Genomic DNA, 17278 nt, shown 5'->3' on the forward strand with positions numbered 1-17278 from the left:
GTGTTACTCCATTCACATATTAGTATAAATAAATAAAAAAGTAATAAAATAAAATACAAAAGAAATATAAAATTTTAACCAAAAATTTAATTAGAGAAACCTCCCAAAAAAATCCACGTTGTACTGAACCCAAATAAAAAAATACTGGCAATGGCACAATCATAAGGATCAAAGGGAACAATGGAAGACCCAGAAATCTAGACATCATTGATGTACCGAACAATGATGAGAGACTCAGAAATAGGAATATCATTATGAATGAAAACGGAGATTTTCTTGACACCCGAATTTAGTTTAAGGAGAAGTTTACTCTTCAGTACAAATGTCTCCTCACTGGATTTTGTATGGTCATATAGAGTGTATTTGTACACCATGGATGAGTTCAAAATCGCATAATATTGAAATTATAAAATGGTAAGAGATCTCAAAAAAGGTAAAACTTTTAAATTTTCAGTTAATACAAAAAATGTTATAATCGTCGAAAATATATATCTTTAACTTTAGACAAAAATTAAAAATGAAATCATAAACAATTTTAATAATTGACTATTTCATTTCTATGTTTCTTGAAAAATGATGTGCATGAACAGGCTGACTCATCGTGAAATATAGTAATTAATGAATTACCATTAAAATTAGTATAGTAATGAAAGAATTATCATTTGTATATTGACATTTTCCCCCGTTTATTACCATTCAAATGTTTGATACCAAAAATTATACTATATAGACACAAAATATGCATATATGGTAAATATGCAATTTATATATATATGCCCCTAAGTTTTGGGGATAAACTTGGTTAGGACGATTTTACTTTTAATTATATATAGATATAGATTATTCTCATAATTTTTCTTTCCTTCTTTTGTGTTATTATTATGGTAATTTTATGGTAATGTATTTATTTAAATATTGGAAGAAAAAAAATGTTATAATTAATGAAATTATTGTGGTAATTGCCACAATATTTGGTAATAGTAATTAATATAATTAATGAAGTTGAGAAATATATGATTTCTTCCGTAGACATATTTGTGACACTTTCATTAAATTATAATTAATAAAATATAAAATATAATTAAAGAAATGAAATTATAAAATTAACAAAACATGAATATTTATAATTTTTTTTAAATATACATACATATACTCTTTAAATTTCTAAATATAATTTTTTAACTATAAATCTATCAATATAAATTATAATTAATGAAATTATATTATAGGACTTTTCTATATACATATTTAATAAATATTATGTGTATATACAAAATATTATACAATCATATAAGGATATGCGTCCGATTAGAATATTTATTTATTCATACAAAATTTAGAATTTACATTTTTTTTATTGATTTCTAAATACAATTCTCTTAGTTTTTATTATTCATATTTTTAAATTTCATATATACATATGAAATACAATTTGGAATAAATCAACTTAATTATATGAATTTTTTCTATAAATTTATCTAAATATGTACATGATTAGAGAATATATTAACCATACAAAATTTAAATTTTAATTTTGTATGTTATGAAATAGATACTTGACTAAATATATAAAAGTCCAACTATATTATTATATTGTACATTTTAACATCTTTTTATTTTTTCTATTTTTATTTTAAATTCATAATAACAAAAATAAAATTCCGTGCAATGCATGGATAAAATACTATATTTAAAAAATAAAATTTGATAAATATCATAAATTAATTAGTAAAATATCATTTATGTTTATAATAATTAAATAAAAAATAAATAATTCAACTATGTGAACCAATAACAACAACAATAATAATAATAATAATAATAATAATAATAATAATAATAATAATAATAATTGGTAATATTATTGTTATAAAAAAACTTATTTTAATTGGTAATGTATATTCTATATTAATCTATATTTATATTCTATATTAATTAATAAAAACAAATCATCCTTTACAAGCTCCCGCCTAAAAAATTAATAATAATATGAAAAAAATGAAAAAGAATGGAAGGAAGTCGTACCCCCAAACAATTAATAATAATATTGGAAAGAAAATTAATAATAATATGTAAATATGGAAAATAATGGAAGGAAATATTATTCATGTGAATGTTTTCTACACTCTGAAAAATGAAAAAGAATCAATAAGCAGTATAAGAAAAATAATCATTAAGATATTTTACTATTAATCTTTTACGGAATATTTTGCGTAAAAAATAGAAAACGAATTGGTTATTACTAATTTAGTCTTATTTTACCATTAATCTTTATGAAAAATTCTGCGTAAAAAATGTAATAAAATCGGTTATTAATAATTTAGCTTAATTTTACTATATTAATCTTTAAGAAAAATTATGCGTAAAAAATGTAATAGAATCGGTTATTAATAATTTAGCTTTATTTTACTATTAATCTTTAAGGAAATTTTGTTAAAAAATAAAATAGAATTAATTATTAATAATTTAAATTTAAATTAAAGTACATATATTTTTATATCCGTAATACAATTTTACTTACTGTTTTACAAAATCTTCAAATAATAATTGGTAATATTATTGTTCAATTATAATAAAAACTTTAATTCTAATTGGTAATCTATATTCTATATTAATTAATAAAAACAATATCATCATTTACAAGTTCCCGCCTAAACAATTAATAATAATATGAAAAAATAGAAATGAATGGAAGGAAGCCGTACGCCAAAACAATATAGAATAATATTGGGAAGGATATTAATAATAATATGGAAAAATAGAAATGAATGGAAGAAAATGTTAGCCATGTGATTTTTTTCTACACTCTGAAAAATGGAAAAGAATCAATAAGCAGTATAAGAAAAAGAATCATTAAGATACTATTATTCTTTTAGGAAAGATTTTGCATAAAAAATTGAACCTTATTTTACTATATTAATCTTTAAGAAAAATTCTGCGTAAAAAAATGTAATAGAATCGGTTATTAATAAGTTAGCTTCATTTTACTGTTAATCTTTAAGGAATATTTTGTTTAAAAAATGAAATAGAATCAATTTATCTATATCTATATATATATATAATTAAAAACAAAATCATCCTAATCCATTTTTCCCCCCAAACATTTGTAGTAAAGTTTATTTGGTAAGTAAATCTCAAATGGAAATTAAATAAAATCTATTAATTCATAAATAATAATAATAATAATAATAATAATAATAATAATAATAATAATAATAATATATATATATATAATTAAAAACAAAATCATCCTAATCCATTTTTCCCCCCAAACATTTGTAGTAAAGCTTATTTGGTAAGTAAATCTCAAATGGAAATTAAATAAAATCTATTAATTCATAAATAATAATAATAATAATAATAATAATAATAATAATAATAATAATAATAATAATAATAATAATAATAATAATCCAAACAAAACTATATACAAATTAAAATTAAAATTAAAAAAAAAAAAAAAAAAAAAAAAAAAAAAAAAAAAAAAAGAAGACAAAGGTGGCTCCCCTTTTTAAATGATGTGGGATCATTTTGATCCCACATTGAAAATGTTTAGAAAGAGGAGCTCTTGAGCTCCTCTATATAAGAGGATCATTGCTCTTCTTACAAACATATAATTGCTTGCCCATCAATGTGGGCAAGTATTGAGAAGTCCAAAGACTCTTTTTTTTTAGTATTATTGACTCGACAAATTATGCTGTGGCACCGTGACCACCTTGCAAAGTAGACACAGTTTAAAAATTGTTCATAATTATGAATATATAGTTCTATAATTATAAACATAGTGTTGTGAACATTATTATAAATATATAGTTATGTAATTATGAATATAGAGATTTAATAATTGTGAATATGAAATTAAAAAATTAGGAATATATATATCCAAACAAAACGATATACAAACATTTATTATAATAATAATAATAATAATAATAATAATAATAATAATAATAATAATAATAATAATAATAATAATAATCATCATCATCATCATCATCCAAACAAAACGATATACAAAATAAAAATAAAATTAAAAAAAAAACAAAAACAAAAAAAAAACAAAAAGGAGCCACAGGCTCCCCTTTGTAAATGATGTTGGATCATTTTGATCCCACATTGAAAATGTTTGGAAAAGGAGCTCTTGAGCTCCTCTATATAAGAGGAGCAATGCACTTCTTACAAATATAATTGTTTGTCCATCAATGTGGACAAGTATTGAGAAGTCCAAAGGCAAATATTTTATTTTTTGAGTACTATTGACACGTCAAATTATGTTGTGGAGATCGTGTCTACTTAGCAAGGTAGACACGGTTCTAAAATTGCTCATAATTATATATATAGTTCAAAAATTATGAATATATAGTTCTAAAATTATGAATATAGTGTTGTGAACATATAGTTATGTAATTGTGAATATAGAGACTCAATAATTGTGAATATGAAGTTTAAAAATTATGAATATATAGCTTTATAATTATGAACATATAGTTTAGTAATTATGAACATAGAGTTTTGTAATTGTGAATATAGAGTTCAATAATTATGAATATGAAGTTCAAAGATTCTGAATATTTAGCTTTATAATTATGAACATATAGTTCAGTAATTATGAACATAGAATTGTGTCCACCTTGCAAAGTGGGCACGGTTCCACAGCATAACTATTCGATTCACCGTGTTACATGTAGTATCTGTTCATATAGACTTACTCAACCTATTGAAGCCCAACGTTTCAAAAGGCTCTTATTTAAGAAACCTTATTTTAATGTTTTCTTATTTTAGTTTATTTATTTATTTATTTATTAGGGGGTTTTACTAAGATTAACCCAAAATGTATATGTGTTGTTTTTAGCAGTTTGGAGCAAATTGTTAAGTTATTAAATAATATTTTTGATGTTTTGATTAAATATAAAATGTTAAACAAGCGAATTTTTTAAATTTTTGGAGAATTCTCCAAATTATCAAATTACAATAACAATAACAATAACAATAACAATAACAATAACAATAACAATAACAATAACAATAACAATAATAATAATAATAATAATAATAATAATAATAATAATAATAATAATAATAATAATAATAATCCAAACAAAACTATATACAAAATAAAATTAAAATTAAAAAAAAAAAAAAAAAAAAAAAAAAAAAACAAAGAGGAGTCACCGACTCATTTTGTAAATGATATGGATCATTTTGATCACACATTGAAAATGTTTGAAACGAGAGAGCTTATCTATATAAGAGGAGCAAAACTCCTCTTACAAACATAATTACTTGCACATCGATGTGGGCAAGTATTGAGAAGTCAAAAGGTTCTTATTTAAGAAGCTTTAGCGTTGTCTTCTTATTTTAGTTTTTATTAATTTATTTATTTATTATTAGTGGGGGTTTGGATAGATTAACCCAAAATGTATGTGTTGTTTTAGTTTTTAGCAGTCTGGAGCAAATTGCTAAGTTATTAAATAATATTTTGATTTTTTGATTAAATATAAAATATTAAACAGACGAATTTCTTAAAATTTTGGTGAATTTGTCAAATAATCAAATTACAACAAAACAACAACAACAACAACAACAATAATAATAATAATAATAATAACAATAATAATAATAATAATAATCCAAACAAAACTATATACAAAATAAAATTAAAATTAACATTAAAAAAAAAGAAAAAAAAAAAGGCAAAGGGGAGCCACATGCTCCCTTTGTAAATGATGTGGGTTCATTTTCATCCCAAATTGAAAATGTTTGAAAAGATGAGCTCCAGAGCTCTTCTATATAAGAGGTACAAACATAATTGTTTGCCCATCGATGTGGCGAGTATTGAGAAGTCAAAAGGTTCTTATTTAAGAAACATTAGCTTTGTCTTATTATTTTAGTTTTATTTATTTATTATTGGGGGTTAGGAAAGATTAACTCAAAATATATGTGTTGTTTTAGATTTTAGTAGTTTGGAGCAGATTACTTAGTTATTAAATAATAATTTTGGTGTTTTGATTAAAGATAAATTGTTAAAATGACGAATTTGTCAATAATAATAATAATAATAATAATAATAATAATAATAATAATAATAATAATAATAATAATAATAATAATAATAATAATCTAAACAAAACGATATACAAAATAAAATTAAAATTTAAAAAAAAAAATAAGGAGAAGACAAAAGGAAGTCACGGGCTCCCTTTGTAAATGATGTGGGATCATTTTGATATCACATTGAAAATGTTTGGAAAGAGGAGCAATGTTCCTCTTACAAACATAATTGCTTGCCCATCAATGTAGGCAAGTAACCTGAAGGGTGTGGTTGAGTGTAAAGGACTCATCCATCCTTAACCAAAGGTAAAGGGTTCGATCCTTGGATTTGGGAATGGAGCAGCCTTAAATCTCTAAGCCAGCTGTCCCACCCAAAAGAGGTGCTTACAATTTAGCGAGGGGATTAGTCACTGTGTCCAACGATGGAAACCCTGGGTTTACCAAAAAAAAAAATCAATGTGGGCAAGTATTGAGAAGTCCAAAGTCTTTAAGTAGTGATAAGTCCAAAGTTTTTTTTTTTTTTTTTTAAAAAATTTAGAAGTAAAGGAAAATTAAAAATGGAAAGGAAATATTTCAGTAATAATATTTTACATCATCAAGTAGTAAAGACATATTTTAAAAATAGTAAATGTAAATTAAAAATCATCAAATTAAAATGTAACGGAAATTAGGTAAAAATATCACTACATCTATATTCTAATTGACTGAAAATAAAAAAAAATAATTGACTGAAAATGAATCTAATATTACTAATTGACTGAAAATATAAAATGAAATGAATATTAATAATTGACTGCAAATAAAAAATGATCCATAATTGACTAAAAAAAAAAGACAAATAAATGGTCAGATCATTGCATTTTAATTAAAAATGGAATGAAAATTAAAAATTTGAGGAAAAAATATTTCAATAATAATATTCTACATTATCAATAGTAAATGCATATTTTTTACAATAGTAAAAGTAAATTAAAAATGGAACGAAAATATTTCAATAATAATATCTACATCATCAATTAAAAATGGAACGAAAATTAGGTAAAAATATCACTGCATTTGATATTCTGATTGACTGAAAATAAAAAAAATAATTTGATGAAAATGAATCTGATATCACTAATTGATTGAAAATATAAAAGGATAACTAATTGAGTAATATTCTACCATTATATATTTTAACCCAAATAACCCGTCCCGATGAATTGAAGGTGTTAGCTCTAGACGAAGATGAACAAGATTGCGTTGTCACTACCAATGTCGTCTACAAAGAGGTTTCAATAATGTGTAAATATAATCGGGGATATTAAGTTTTTTTTTTTAAATGAAAAAATTGCTATATATCTTGACAAAAAAATATATCTTCCATACAAATGAATAAGGATACCAATTCATTTCTATAACTGAGTTGTTAGAGAACGAGCACATTTGCCTAATTTATGAAAATACTAAATAATGATAAATAAAATCTTCAAAGTTATAGCACCATATGTGTACATCTAGACATTAGCTATTAATTTGAGCAATTATTTACACAAATTCAAACAATAATAACATCAAAATATATAAACGATGCAAACCATATCTTTAATTGTACTATATAATATTGGATGTTCTAATTTAAATAATTATATATCGATTCATGTATTCTTACTATATTACAACAAATTCATTCCGTGCATCGCACGGGTGCAAATACTAGTATGTAAAGTAATAATTAGCTACGAATTTGTTTTTTATTGCTAAATGTGTAATTTGACTAAGTTCTCTCAAACATTTAGCCTAAAATGAGGAAAAGGGAAATAAAAGAAACGGACACATACGTAAGGAAAATGAATTGTACAAGCTGAAATTTAGTATTTGAGGGCAATATTGATCATTAAAATGATGTAATATATAGTATATAATAAGGCAAAGTATATAGAAAAGGTCAAAGTATTGAAAGTCCCATCACATAAATAAAGGAAAAAAAGGAAGAAAAAGTAGTAATCTAGCCTACTTTCACATAAAATGAGGGAAAAGAACAAAAGAAAATGGCACATACGTAACAATAAAAAAGACACATACGTTGATGGAAAATGAAAAGTACAAGTCAGAATGTATTATTGTGAGGACAATATTGTCCATTAAAAACCATGTATAATTACAAGCAATTGTTATACCATGGATTAAGATCACCTTGCCCGCATAGGCAGCTCAGCTGGTCATAGAGATGAATGTTAGAATGAATGACCAGAGATCGAGTCTCACTAACGGTTGTGTGAGAGCAACCTCTCAAAGTGAAGGTAGTGAGGGGCGAGCCGGGGTGTGGGGGACCCTTAGGGTTGGGGTTCAACCTTTTAGAAAGAATGGATTAAGGTCACATTGGTCCTAAATTGTGTATTTTTAGTATTGAAATTGTGAACTTCTATAATATAAGGCTTGGGGTTCAACCTTTTGGGAAGAATGGATTAGGGTCACCTTGGTCCTAAATTGTGTATTTTTAGTATTGAAATTGTGAACTTCTATAATAAAAATTGTGTTTCTAAACCAAGGATCTTGTGATCCAATGGACAATGGTACCAAGTTGCTCCCCTATGTGGAAGGTGATAGGTTTGAAAATTTCTGAATACAATACAGGGGTCATCACAAATTGTAAATTTTAAAATATAAATTGTGAACATTTAGTATGTAAATTGTGTATCTTTGAACCCGAATCTACATAATAATTTGTCAATTACAAGCGAACCGAATGGTCAATCCAAATAATCAAATCTAATTTGTTTGTTACGTGAACTTGTTACTTTCCAATCGTGTTAAACACAGTATCACATCAATTTCATGATAAAAATGGACTATCAACAATATAGTTAAACACTGTAATATAGTTAAACACTATAGCTATTGTTTTTAGCAAACGTAAACAAAAGGAACACTAAGAATCTTAAGAGAGGTTGAGAGAAAGTTTTCTTAAGATTTTAAAGATTACGAAAGTAAAAAATAAAATTTCAGTAATTGTTAATCATTTTGTCAAACCAGAAATATTTATAAGAGAAGAGGACTTCATTAGGATCGATCATTCAAAAAATTGAATTGAAAATTCAATTCTAACTTCCAAAATTGACAATTTAATCACATTAAATATTATGTTACAAACTTAATTCATATGTTAAAAATTAGAATGAATTATTATTAATTTCGTAATAGCTCATAATTAACTAAACAATTCTCATTACTTTGGAGGTACAACACATGTCTGAGAAGTGAGAAGCATATGCTGGCAAATTATGCTGTGCATCCGTATGCACATGCATGGTGCATACAGATGCAAAAACGACGTCGTTTTAATAAAACGGGCGTCTCCCCTTAAAAAAAAATCAGGTTCGATTCTCAGCAACAACATATGAACTAAAATTCCATAATCGATTAACTATAATTCCATAATCGATGAACTATAATTCCATAATCGATGAACTATAATTCCATAATCTAATCTATGAATTAAAAATTCCAGAATGAATGAACTAAAATTCTATAATCTATAAACTAAAATTTCAGAATCGATGAACTACAATTCCATAATCGATGAACTATAATTCCATAATCAATGAACTATAATTCCATAATCTATGAACTAAAATTCCATAATGAATGAACAATATAATGTTGTTGCTGGGAATCGAACCTGAATTTTTTTAAAAAGGGAGACGCGCGTTTTTTAATAAAAGGACGTCGTTTTGGCATCCGTATGCACCATGCATGGTGCATACGGATGCACAGCATAACTATCTGTATATGCTCTAACCAATTATACCATTGAGTTGTTCTGAAAAATCATATTGTGGATCAGGATCTACCTTGTTAACTATATATATAAAAGTAAGAATATAATTACATAAAAATATAGATACATAAAAATAATACTCTGTATTATATCTACTATACTAATAAGAGCCCAAGAGAGTTAGGCCTATAATGGGTAGAAAAAATGGCGGTCATAGATTTTAATCAAATGAATGGCTCAAATTAATTAAAAGATTGATCAGATTTAAATTTTACATTAAAATTTCCTAAAATACCCACACACCGTTACTAATTCCGTTAAAATTTTAAGAATTGCCGTTAGTTTACCGTTAACTTACTCATTGATTTCAATAAAAAAATGTCTTAGGTTCGAACCTCATCCCAATCAAAGTTGGCATAATTAGTACTTTATTTTACTCTTATTAAATTATATAAATAATAATTTAGTAGTTACAACAAAAAATAATACATATGCATTTCTTTAATTTAGAATTATGTGTCCATAATGCCTTTATTCAAAAAAAAAAATTATTCATTATCAATCAATTAAATAAGAGAAATAATTTTATTAGTTATATTGTCTTTATTTTTCTTCAATATAAAAATTCTTTATATTCAAATTTATTAATTGATTATATTCGCTACATTATCCTTACAATGTCTTTATTCAGTGAAATTTTTTTTATTAATTATCAATAAATTAATTAAAAGAAATATTTTCATTAGTTATATTGTCTTTATTTTTCTCAAATGTAAAAATTTTTACATTCAAATTCATCAATTGATTATATTCACTACATTATCTATTATCTTTTTTGTGCACTATTTTTCTAATTAAATATCAAAGTTATAATACAAAATAATGCTATATATTTATTTACCAAGTATTTTATTAATACCATGAAAAAATTAAAAAAATATAATTAATAAAGTCAACCATATTAACTACTTCGAGAGATTTTGTGACAACGAGAGTATTCAAATCACACAACAAATTGAAGTGAGAACTACCTCGCAATGTCCTTGTTTGACAATCAGCAGTTAGCGGTTAACGTTAGCGGATTTGACCATCGAATTTATTTAATTATTAACATTGGGTAGAAAAAATGATCGTCAAATTATTAAATCAAATGAATGGTTCATATTGTTCAGGTTTTATTTTTTTCTTTTAAGATTTTCTAATTTATCCTTAATTATATGATTATCCATTTAACTTTTCCGTTAATTCACCGTTAGTCTAATTCTAATATTAAAGTCTAATATAGAACTATAACTACACCATTAATCTAATTCTAATATTAAAGTCTTAATAGAACTTAACCACAAATCCTAATGTCGGAATCTCCTCAAACAATATTAGTATATATTTAATATTTTATGTCCTAATTTTTATTTGTTCTCCCTTAAGTCCCGTATTTGGTTTCAACGATACATATACAATTATTTTATTGACAATTATAATCAATCTTGACTATATTATCTTGCATTTGTAAACTTAGAATTACCTATTTAACCCGCACGGGCTTAGCTCAATGGTTTAGTGGGTAGTATTTGGGAGAAGAGACGAAGGTTTGAATTTCGGCGGCGGTAGTGCGGGAATTATGTCCAAAGTGGGCAGATTCCTTGTGCGTATCAGCATTTGGCCTTGTCTGCTGAACCATTGAGTCACCGTGATTTACAACTTCTCACAATGCTCTGTCGGGTCGGAGTGTGGGTGGCCCTTAGGGTTGGGGACTCAACCTTTGGGAGAAGAATTACCTATTTAAATACGCAAATTCAACCTTCAATTATCTATGCATGAACAATTTCAATATAATCCTGTCTTAATATACTTTAAAATACTTATTTAAAAAAAGCATTGGGCATTATCCCAATCGCACAATGCGCGTAAAAAACTAGTACACACAAAAATGACATAAATAGTAGTGAATCTATCTCTTTACATAATGAATTTATGTATTTATAGTAATGAATTTTAATGTACTTGCATTGATAATTTTTCAAAATCAATTTATGTATTTAAAGTAATGATTTTGTGGATATTATGTTTATTTAAAAATTTAAAAACATCAATATAATGTCATTTAAAAGATCACAATTATTTTTTTTTTTTTTGGTTAGATCACACAAGGTGTCACGACTCACGAGTAAGGTATGATTATAGGAGACACTTCTAAACTCGTATCATATTTAGACTAATCCCTAATCTACATCAAGGTGATCCAAATAAGGGGCAAAATGATGATCATATTGATTTTTTCATACGAGATAGAGAGCTTTTTGAACCCTGACTTCATTATAATTTTTTAATGATATATTTTTATATACTCCGTATTATTTTATTTTACTGAAATTCTCCCTGTACGTATTTGGTTAAGTTAACGACCTAATACATTCCAGTATTCCACATACATCCCAGCTATAAATGGTCTTCTCCGGTCAAAACAACTGTCCGGACGTCAAAATGTCCTCACCGAGCACGACGGCGGCGAATCCGGTCGTCAATTCCTCTCACTCTGCCGCCGGAGCCGCCGCAACTTACACCACCATTCCCATATCAGCATCTGGCGTCGTCCAACGCTCGATACAAAACCTCTACGCCTACTTCAACCGTTGCCGTCCTTGGCCGGAATTCCTCTCAACTGCCAATGCGTTCGACCTCCCGGCTTCCACCTCCGACGTATGGATCCGACTCCGACGAAATTCCAATTACTTCGCCGTCAACTACTCCATTATTATCTCCTGCTGCGCAGCCGGGTCGCTTTTAGGCACGCCGATCCTGCTGGCCGTCGTGGTCTTGCTTTTCGCGTTCTGGCTGATTCTATACTTCTTCCGTGAAGATCCGATCGTTGTTTGCGGCAGGCACATTGGCGATCAGCTCGTGATTACAGTCCTGGTTATCGGTTCGGCTCTGATTCTTTGGATCACGGGAGTCTTGAACAATCTGCTGATTGGCGTTGGAGTTGGGATATCACTCTCCGCTATTCACGGGATTTTCAGGAACCCGGAAGGGCTCTTCCTCGATGAAGACGACGCCGTTCTAAACGGCTTGGTATCGAATTCGCATGATGGAGGAATCTCTTGAAAGTCCAAACAGTTCGTCCTCTTTGACTTGAATTGAGATGAGCCGGTGTCCAAAAATCACACATTCTGTGTGAATTGAGGAAATCTGCTTCTGAAGAAGGTTCTGTTTGCTTGTTTGCTTAATCATATATTCGGTGTGTTTTTTTGTGTGTGAATTTACGCTAGTAGGGAGAGCTTGTGATGTAAGTTATTTCGTCGGAAATGAACCGTTCGTGGTTATTGCTTGCTGAAAGTTGTCGAGTTACAAAATGCACCTGTATTGGAATGTGTTTAAGATTCAAGCTTTTTTCCCAGAATTGGGTGATAGGTTTAATACAAACTGTACTCAAAATTGTGACTTGTTCCATGTTTCAAGTACTGCTCTTGGTAAGTTACCTGTGAAGTTGAGGCACCAACTAATCTAACTGAAAAAGGTTTAATAATTTTGTTTTTTGATACATTAGGTTTTCTCAGAAACGTTAGACTAATTCTAAGCCTACAGAACCCTTGCTCAAGAGTCCAATCTAGCGAGCCCAATTTCTAGTTTGGGGAGCTCTAGCACCAAGATGTTGTTGGTGTGAGTTGAACTCTCACCTTACCGGTGAAGTGATAACTTTAGGTCGGTGGTCTACCACTTGAGTTGGCCCTGCGGAGCATGGTTTAATAATTTGATATAGGAGAGAAGCATGCAGCTCTCTCTAGGGTTTAATATGCCACTTTGGAGCAGGATATTAAAATCTAAATCTCTTCTGGTCTTTATAATATGCTCTTTGATGGCACTATAGGGTTTTGACTTAAAAGCTAATATAGCGAAAGGAACTGTAAACTGAAATAAAATGACTACAGAAAGCCACAATCAGTGTTAAAAAAATTGAGCTAGCTTAGTTTGAGACAGTTTGTTCTGATAGATATAACATCATATCTTAGTAATCTTACTCCTCATCCTGACTAACTTTGCTAAAGTTTGTTGAGCAGCTAATGTTTGAGCATGGTTGTGGCCAAGCATCACCGTCCTGATATTTATGCAGCTTCTGCATAGTTCCTCGCTGCTATCAAAGTGTCCTCCTCTCAGCAACAACTCTGCTCTGGTCTCGAGCAGTGTGGCTTTCAACAATGTCACCTCCTGCCACGCGTATTCATCCACCCTTTGGTTGGATTGCGGCTTCTTTTTCCAGCAAAGAGAGCCATGATACCAATCCTGTATTTGGGATGCAAATGATCTCTCCACTTCTTCAAGGACATCTGTGCAGCCTTTCAGAAGCTCCAAGGCTATGTGGCATCTTGAGAAAGTTGTGAAAGCATTGATAGCCAAAGGTAGAAATGTATTCCTAATGAAGAGAACCATATCAATTGCATTGAGCTGGGCTATTGGGGGATCAGGTTTGAACCCAAATACATGGAAAACGCAGGCCCACAGGTGGTCTGAATCAATTTGCAGGTTCCCACTACTTCTTACTCCTTGGAGAGTGGCTTTGATTGCAGCTAACCCATCTTTTCTTTTTGCAAATATTTGAGTAATGGGATGGAGCTGAATCCAGCATCCAGGCTTCCTATTAGCTCTCCTTGCCAGACCAAACCTAACTAACAGTAAGGCTGCTTCTTCCTCGCTCTTCCATGTTTGACATGTTAGACACTGTTTTGTGCAATTAAGGAGGGTGCGTTTTATGCACTTTGTCCAATTCATGAACCTTTTTCTGGGGGTGGGCATTTTATTTGCTGCTGCAGCTAGTAAGTTGACTGAGATGGGAGCTGGGGCAAGCCAGGACCCAACCTGAAGCATTCTTGTAGCAAGGAAATTCTCTCTAGCAGTCATTTGTTGCAAGATGGTTGCACAGAAAGCCAGTGTTTTCATCAAAAAAGGATTGGTTCTGCAGAACTTTTTATCATCAATGCTCAAACTAGAGTAGCTAGTTATGTCTTCAAGTGGCATTTGGTTCACAGCTTCAAATAGAGTAGATGGAGAAATTGCAAGCTCGGTCAGCAGGGAACCAACTATCCACAATCCAAAACTTGAGCTCTCCAGTTTTTCAACAAATCTCTGAAGAATTTCTACCTCTCTAACCAGGTACTCCTTTATCTGTCTCCCTTGAATCAATATCATTGCATCAGATGCATGCAATGGCTGAAGCTGCATGGTATCAAAGTTCATTACTTGGGAAAGCCTTGTTGTGATGATAACATGGGTACCGCCAGTGTTTCTGGGTATTAGATCATGCAAACCTTTTCCATCCCACCACTCCTTTTCTGTCCCTAGATTATCAATAATCAGTAGATAAGGCATGTCTTGGAACATCTCCCTTTTCACTCTCTTGAATGCTTCAGACTCCTGCTGGTCAAAAGTTCTTATCCTACCTCTTTCCTTCTCTCCATCTGCACTAACATCCAAGCCTAGATTAAGAGACAGTTTCAATACATTCTGTTGAAAATACTGAGCTTCTCCACATACCCAGAAAACCATCTTGTACCTCTGGCAATATCTATATGCAAATTCCAAAGCAAGCTCTGTCTTTCCTACACCTGGCAATCCATTAATGCATACCACACTGTTCTGAAAGCTCTTATCCTTCTCACTCTTTGATTTTCTGTATTTGGGTCCTTTTAGAGAACTTCCTACCACTGGTTCTACCCAAGTCTCTTTATTGCTTTCCTTGCTTTGATTGTCTGCAAGGCCTTGGGATTGCCCCGGAGTTCCTCCTTTAACATTTGGAATGGGACTTTCTTCCTGAAAAGAATCCCCACAGCCGAAGAATTTTGTCTCAATTTCCAAAATTTCTTTCTCTCTTCCTACAAAATATTTGTTTCTTGGAAAGGGAAACTCCTCTAATCCTTCTGTATTCTTATCAGCTACACTTCTCCCAAGCTTGTTCCTCAAAATCCCTGCTGCTTTTGATATACAGCTTCTCCAATTATCCTTATTTGCCTCCAATTTATAGTCATGGAACTTTAATACTGCATCCAATGAATCTTTAAATTTCTTGTTTTCAGAATGATGATTTGCAAAACTAGCAACTTCCGTGGCATCCATATCAAAGAACAAGGGAATCAAGCTCTTCTTCTGCGCAAAGAACCTTACTTCTTCCAGGCTCATATGGTTAAAGAGGCTATAATTGGTGATGATCACAACACCAAAGGTTACTGAACAAATAACTCTATCAACAATTTCATGACTCTGATTATCTGCATACTTTGCTCTGTCTGCAACAAAACAAGCAATTCCTTGAAGCTCAAGCTCTGACTTAACCCACTTACAAAACCTTACTAAATTTGGGTTCCACCCATGGTATCCTATGTACACATCACAGCTCCTTAATTTGGCATTGGAAGCCGGTGAGATGGTGGCTTTTGCAAATGAAATCCGAGGGACAGGAAATGAAAATAAAATTCGAGGATCTGTATCCTGTCCCAAGACAGGAACACGGGTAATAACCTTGTGCTTTTTGCCTGCAGGGTTATCTGAAAAACCATATCTTTCTAGAGGTGGAGTGTAGGAGGTGCTAGGCACATTGTCAGACTGGGAACCACCGTATGATGGTTGTGGGGAGGGATGGGAGAGTGTGGCTAGAACTATTTGTGTTTCTGCTGGCTGATTTGCAACTAAGGTGACCCTGGGAGAAATATAAGGTGATTGTAATGCTGAGACAAATGCTGAGGATGGAGGAGAGTTATTTGGAGACAATTTCATGGAAAGTGCTGCTAAGTTCTGAGGTAGAGAATCTGTATTTGAAGCAACAGTATTAATCAGAATCCCCTTACCTTGATTGTTGCCAGAACTCGGTATCTTGATGGTGAGGGACTTGGTATAAACATCTAGATTCTCTTTAGGAGGGTCTATGGCCTGTTTTGCTTCCATAGTAATGCAATGAATGTAAACCTTCTAATGGTTTTTGATTTGGTGGTTGAATAATGTATATCTTAATAGCTCCGAGGATGGCTGTCTCAGGAAGGTGAAAAGAAAGGGAGCTCCCATAACATATGTCTCTGTAGTGCCCACAACTATTTTGGGCTGACAGGAATCATGAACACTGGACCTCTCAGCTGGATTCTTGTGACAAAGGTGGAATCCCCCATCCCAAGCGCCCCCACGCTCTGGGTAAATCATGGTGACTCAATTGATTAATAAAGGCTAGACTTTTGCTCACTTCGTACAAAGTGCCTCCTTATTTGAGAGGTTGGGTGAGACTCGATTCTTGATCTCTTGTGACAAATTTTACGTTTATGACCAGCTGAGCTGCCCATGTGAAGTTTCAGCTAGATTCTTGATCTAACCTGTATTGCAGAGTAATTAAAGTATGGTGGTGGTGACCCAGCAAGCAGCACTCATCAGCAGAAGATGGGTGTGAAGGAACAGGAAAAATATCTACGCGTGAAAGTATGGATTATCTTC

General features: G+C 30.2%; 2 protein-coding genes across 4 annotated transcripts; one reads left to right on the top strand and one right to left on the bottom strand.

Moving 5' to 3' along the window:
- The first annotated feature begins 12218 nt into the window (after positions 1–12218).
- LOC109180050 (PRA1 family protein G2) lies at positions 12219–13954 on the top strand. 3 transcript variants are annotated; one of them, XR_002054038.1, is made up of 3 exons: positions 12219–12945; positions 12987–13015; positions 13870–13941. XR_002054038.1 is itself a non-coding variant. In XM_019329543.1 (3 exons), the coding sequence occupies exon 1, from the start codon at positions 12257–12259 to the stop codon at positions 12914–12916; it is 660 nt and encodes a 219-aa protein (XP_019185088.1). In that variant the 5' UTR covers positions 12219–12256; the 3' UTR covers positions 12917–12918; positions 12973–13015; positions 13870–13954. The 3 variants fall into 3 exon arrangements, 2 of the variants coding, with proteins under 2 accessions (XP_019185088.1, XP_019185087.1); XM_019329543.1 differs by having other exon boundaries at positions 12219–12918; positions 12973–13015; positions 13870–13954; XM_019329542.1 differs by lacking the exon at positions 13870–13941 and having other exon boundaries at positions 12220–12945; positions 12987–13254.
- Positions 13811–16968, bottom strand: LOC109180039. Its single transcript, XM_019329523.1, has one exon. It carries the CDS (start codon positions 16742–16744, stop codon positions 13811–13813), a length of 2934 nt encoding a protein of 977 aa, XP_019185068.1. The 5' UTR covers positions 16745–16968.
- Between the last annotated feature and the right edge of the window lie 310 nt (positions 16969–17278).

This window comes from Ipomoea nil, unplaced genomic scaffold (assembly GCF_001879475.1).
Source record: "Ipomoea nil cultivar Tokyo-kokei standard unplaced genomic scaffold, Asagao_1.1 scaffold0987, whole genome shotgun sequence".
Classification (NCBI taxonomy): domain Eukaryota; kingdom Viridiplantae; phylum Streptophyta; class Magnoliopsida; order Solanales; family Convolvulaceae; genus Ipomoea; species Ipomoea nil.

Bases quoted from the DNA above. Each gene is read 5' to 3' on its own strand.
- LOC109180050 (XM_019329543.1), top strand. From the start codon at position 12,257: ATGGTCTTCTCCGGTCAAAACAACTGTCCGGACGTCAAAATGTCCTCA.
- LOC109180039 (XM_019329523.1), bottom strand. From the start codon at position 16,744: ATGGAAGCAAAACAGGCCATAGACCCTCCTAAAGAGAATCTAGATGTT.